At 36.5% G+C, this 5,000-nt stretch overlaps 1 protein-coding gene across 20 annotated transcripts in view; it reads right to left on the minus strand.

Moving 5' to 3' along the window:
- pyd (zonula occludens-like protein polychaetoid) overlaps positions 1-5,000 on the minus strand; it is a 323,521-nt gene that overhangs the window by 18,075 nt on the left and 300,446 nt on the right. For 16 of the 20 annotated variants that reach the window (XM_070120795.1, XM_070120789.1, XM_070120793.1 and 13 more), the window contains 4 exons: positions 4,565-4,769; positions 4,265-4,436; positions 949-1,227; positions 1-22 (listed from right to left, as the gene is read on the minus strand). The exon at positions 1-22 is cut by the window's left edge and continues 503 nt beyond it. In XM_070120795.1, the coding sequence (XP_069976896.1) occupies positions 1-22; positions 949-1,227; positions 4,265-4,436; positions 4,565-4,769 (678 nt within the window). The remainder of the gene's footprint in view (positions 23-948; positions 1,228-4,264; positions 4,437-4,564; positions 4,770-5,000) is intronic. The other 4 variants (XM_070120803.1, XM_070120802.1, XM_070120794.1 and 1 more) reach the window with 1 other exon arrangement.

Genomic DNA, 5,000 nt, shown 5'->3' on the forward strand with positions numbered 1-5,000 from the left:
AGGCATCACTGGGTCCAGGATGCTGCAATATAGGGGCAGTGCAACATGCAGACCACACAGCTTTGTGCAAGAAGCATAATCATGCCACACACTCACCAATTCTCACGCATCAAGAAAAAGCATGAAACATTATCATGGGGGCGGCCAACTTTTGCTTTAGAAAGTATCCTAGCATAACAAATGCTTTACTAATAAAAAAAGAATAAGAACAAAAATCTATGTTTTTCCTTTCTTATGACAAAAAATAAGAAACAAAATCACTAAGTACAATCATAACACAATTTTCTATATGTATAATCAGACCAGACTGGACACACTAGCAGATCTGGCACAGGACCTGATACAGTGAAAGGGTGTTCAGTGTGCATCTTCTTATCATTCCTCTACAATAATCACAATCAATCTAGACCATACACAAATACTTCATGCTTTTCTAAATTTTCAAGCACAGAAGACTCTAGAAAAATGTGTTACATATGTAGAATGTTTGTATTCCTTTCATTAGATGAAAACTGCTTAATCTTTGATGGAAAAGGATAGAGCAAGTAAAAACTGATTTACAGAAGTTTAATACCATTATTTGTTACCTATTTTTATTGTTATTTCAGTTAACAATGGTTTCTCTATCAATTATATCTTAAAGAATAAGCAAAAAGTGTAAATAACTTCAATCACAAAATATTATGGATTTTCAAAAACAATTCTCTTATGAATCACATTTAAATGTGGATACTAGAGTCTTCTGTCAGAATCATCACATACATCTCAGCAGTTTCTCTGGCAGGGGTAACTGTTCTTTATATCTTCCTGACAAACTTAAAAGGAAAAACAAATACAGAATTTAAATCATAAAAAGCTGAAGCTGTATCCACTGAAAACAAGTGAGTGAGGCTTTCGTGCCTGAAGGAATTACAGTGTAAAACATTAGCCTCTGGAGAGCTGACTTACATGTCTAGTGGGACTGGCAACATAGGGTGGTGGGCCTCCATAAGGGTTGGGAGGTGCCTCTTCTGGAGCTGCCAGGCTTGGGTCGGAGGAACTCTTGACCATGCGTCCTCTGGGCTCACGCGAATCTGAGTATGGGTGGTGGGAGGGGGGGAGGCGGTGGGGGGACTTGGATGGGGTGCGGGACTCAGGGCCGGTCTCTAGGTCCGACTCCGGGGAGGAGGCATAGGACAGACGAGAGGTCATAGGGAAGAGGAAGTCATCAGAGAGAGCCTCAGTCGGCTGTTTTAATGGCATCACAATCAATATCAGAAACAATTTCAGTCACAGAATGAGGGGTTGAGAGAGACCATTCAGTCATTTGCACAGACGATCAATATCAACGTATTTACAAATGACGTTGCCACAATGGATAAGGAGGAGGAGGAGACAGGTGGATGTATAGGACGATGCAACATGAGCCACATTCCAAGAGCACGGTACATGGAAAAGAAAAGAACATAGGACACATTACAAATATATAAGAGTAATTTCAATCCATAAACATCTTTTTCTTTCATAAACATCTTTTTTCTTTTTTTCTTTTTAACAATTCATACTCTAATTTAGGTCCACTCTTTAATTCAAGAGATAAGTGTTTGTTATACGCGTACTGTAAACTGACATTCCCATTTTAATGTGAGAGGAGCTGGTGAGCTCAAGCTGACAAGATTTAAATTCGATTCTGGTTTACCTTATGACTAAGAGAAAAGATTTTTGAGCGTCATGCAGTGAAATGCAAAATACCCAATTGGTCCAGCATGCATCTATGGACAAAAATGAAAAGCTAAACAGGCATTCTAATAAATTATTTGTTCATTATCAATTCTGCTATAAAAAAGAAAAAAGAAAAAAGAAAAATACAGAGAAAAACATAAAACTAAAGTATAAATAAGTCATGCAGTGTGAGGGGCATCTTGACCTATCTACAACATCATCCAAAAGAAACCTTCATGACTTATGCCTTTTAAATTCACAACTGCTAGAGCATTCCAAGAGTAAAATCAAATGTAAGTGCGCTCCTCATCAATTGTGAATAGCCTTTGTGAGGAAAGAACGGGATAAAATGAGACGGGGGATGACAATGCCATCCTTGGGGGAGGTGGGGGAGGCGGGGGAGGAATTGAGGTATGGGGGAGGAACTGCGCATAAGGGGAAGACCGTGATAGGCTTGGAGAGAATCTCAAAGGGGTGTCTGGAGGCCTCTCATCGTCTGTTATCAGGGGCACATGGCCATTTACTCTCCCCTGAGGAATCTCTTCAACATGGACCTCAAAGGGCATCTCACTCAGTTCCCCAAAGGGCAGTTCCTTGTCATTATCAGGATAGTAGTCGGGATCGAGCTCTTTATTTTGCGTGAAGAGGAGGGTATTTAAGTCTTCCTCAGAGTTGGAAGGGGAGGGAATCAGGGGCATAAGGTATACATCAGAAAGGAACTCAACGGGCTGTTGTGAAGCCATAAAACAATAAACAAGAGGAAAGGGACAATTATGTGTATGATCATTGTCAGTGGGATATAAATCAACATATAACAATATGAGAAAGGGAAAGTAAGGCATTGTGCAAATGCGATTTCCAATTATTCAAAATTAATTGTTTCCAGTTACAAATCAATATATTTGCAAAATATACGAAGAATAGTTTTGTGAAGTTATTTATTTATGCATATGTGTTGGTATTTATTTATGCAGTTGTTAATGAATTGATTTCATAAGCATTCATTTATTGGTATTTAATCATTTATTATCAATATCATATCAATGATTGTATATGATTTATTTGTAAAATTTATTTTCATGAATTAGAAGAAAAGGTTTATTATACATTTTTTTTTTTTCAGATATGAAAAACAGAAATGGAAATTTTAAAAGAAGCATCCACACATTCCAATTTTTGCCAGAAAGTTTGTTTTTTTTAATTCATAATGAAACAGACAGGAGATAACAGAAAGTTATTTCAAAAATGAGAAGCAAAGATATGTTACAGCAGTTAATAATTAATAGAATAAAGCATTTTTCCCATAAATAAAATTAACAAATGCATTGTGTGAGTATCAATAAAATATGTTAGTTGGAAGGGAGAAGAAAATAACAACATTAAAAAAACATAAAAAAGTAAAAAAAAAAAAAGATTAGAAGGAAAAAAATTGATAAAAGAAGGGGAAAACAAGAAAAAAAGGTGGGGGGGAATAATAATCAAACCACCAAATTAGTACAGCACGACCCTAAACCAGTGTGTGTAGCAAAGTAAGGAGGGCTAACAGGCTATTAATTACTGACACTTACTAAAAAAGCTTGCACCAAACTACTGGGTGTAGCGTGGAAGCACTTCATAAGCATCCTAAAAGGCACAGCTATCTCAACATTCGCATAAACTAGCCTAATCAATATTGGTGTTACAGTCAGGACGTCAATCAAAATCAATGGAAAAGAGGCTCACAAAAGACTATTGTCGCTGTGTCACAAAAATGTACTGTAATGTGAATTCAAGGACTAGTCATCTGTCTGCTAGTGAACTGCACCCATGCTGAATATATCACCAATAGAGATACTTACTATTTAAAACCTAGCTAAGATCATTAGTGGACAAGAAAAGACTCTATTCATTACTGTATTATCACAAGAATTGGAACTTCATTATTGTACTCACAACATCAATATTTTATTAATCACTACAAGTCATGAGAAGAAATCCTGCAACGTTCATTGCAGACCCAAGAACGAAAGACACTGATGAAAATGTCATGCTTGTGCTAGCCACTACTTTGAAATGAAACTTACGCTACATGATATAATTAAAACAAATCAGAAGAAAGAAAGCAATTTTTCCTGAATGTCAGCCACTTCTGTATAATAAATGCAAGTTTCTCTTCTATATGAAGAAACATACAAACCCTCTTATGAATTACACATTATAGTAACAATGTATAGTCTGTTTCTTTAATAACAAAAATAAAACAAGATTAAGAAATAAATGCATTGCAAAACATATAAGGTGCAAGAGAAATATGTCTAGACATAACGATCAGTCTTAGAATAAAAGATTCAACTCACATGCAACTATATGTTCCATGATAAAAATGTGGAGAAAATTAAGATTTTAAAAATAGTCATCAATATTGTCAGTGATGTGTACCAATGTTTAAAACATATTTCAATTCACAACCTTAATAATTTTCAAGAAAATCCTTGAATCAACAACACTATTCTAGATTTCTATAGCAGAACAGGTTCACTGGTAAAAAGCCTTCAAAGTTAAAGAATTCTGGTTGATGATGTACCTTAGTCTCTGACATCCACAGGGGACCACTTTGTTGTTTGTCTATGATTTCCCGGATCTTGCGGAACCAAGCCTCAGGTTGAGTCAGGCTGATGGTGGCTGTAAACACGTGTGACCACAGTTTCTCCAGTTTAACACTCTGGTCGAATAATTTCTTGCTGCTCATCCTTCCCCTGAAAAAAAGAGAAAAATATTCCTATACAAAGGAAAAATGCAAGAGACAAAATGACCAAAAATCTTCTGTAAATTACTGAAACATTATCTTTTCCAATTTACCTCACAATAAACCTTCCCAACTTACTTTGGATATCCACTACGAAGCTCCTTAACAATCTGCTTAGACTCAGCTCTTAGGAAGATGACAACCGGATAGAACTGAGCATAATTGAGACGGTCTACTGCATTGGGAGTGATATCCAGTACTGCATGTTTGCCTCGGTCCATGATCTCACGGATGGCACTTAGGCGGATGATGCCAGATGGCTTTTCTCCACTGCTGTCTAGTTCTGTGAGAGTGAGGGAAAAAGAGAGGAAAGGTGGTCAGACTTATGTGCTGGCTTTGGTAATGCACAGAAGAGCAAGTTTCAGTGACATTTATGAAGATGTTGCAGACTTCCTGATCTATATTGAAATGACAAATAAAAAAGGGACAGGAAGCATGGGAGGAAAAGCCTATGAGAATAAGAGATAATAAGTATAAACTCAAATAAAACCACTAAATCAAATACATCATTATA

The sequence above is a fragment of the Penaeus vannamei genome, chromosome 4 (assembly GCF_042767895.1).
Source record: "Penaeus vannamei isolate JL-2024 chromosome 4, ASM4276789v1, whole genome shotgun sequence".
Taxonomy (NCBI): Eukaryota; Metazoa; Arthropoda; class Malacostraca; order Decapoda; family Penaeidae; genus Penaeus; species Penaeus vannamei.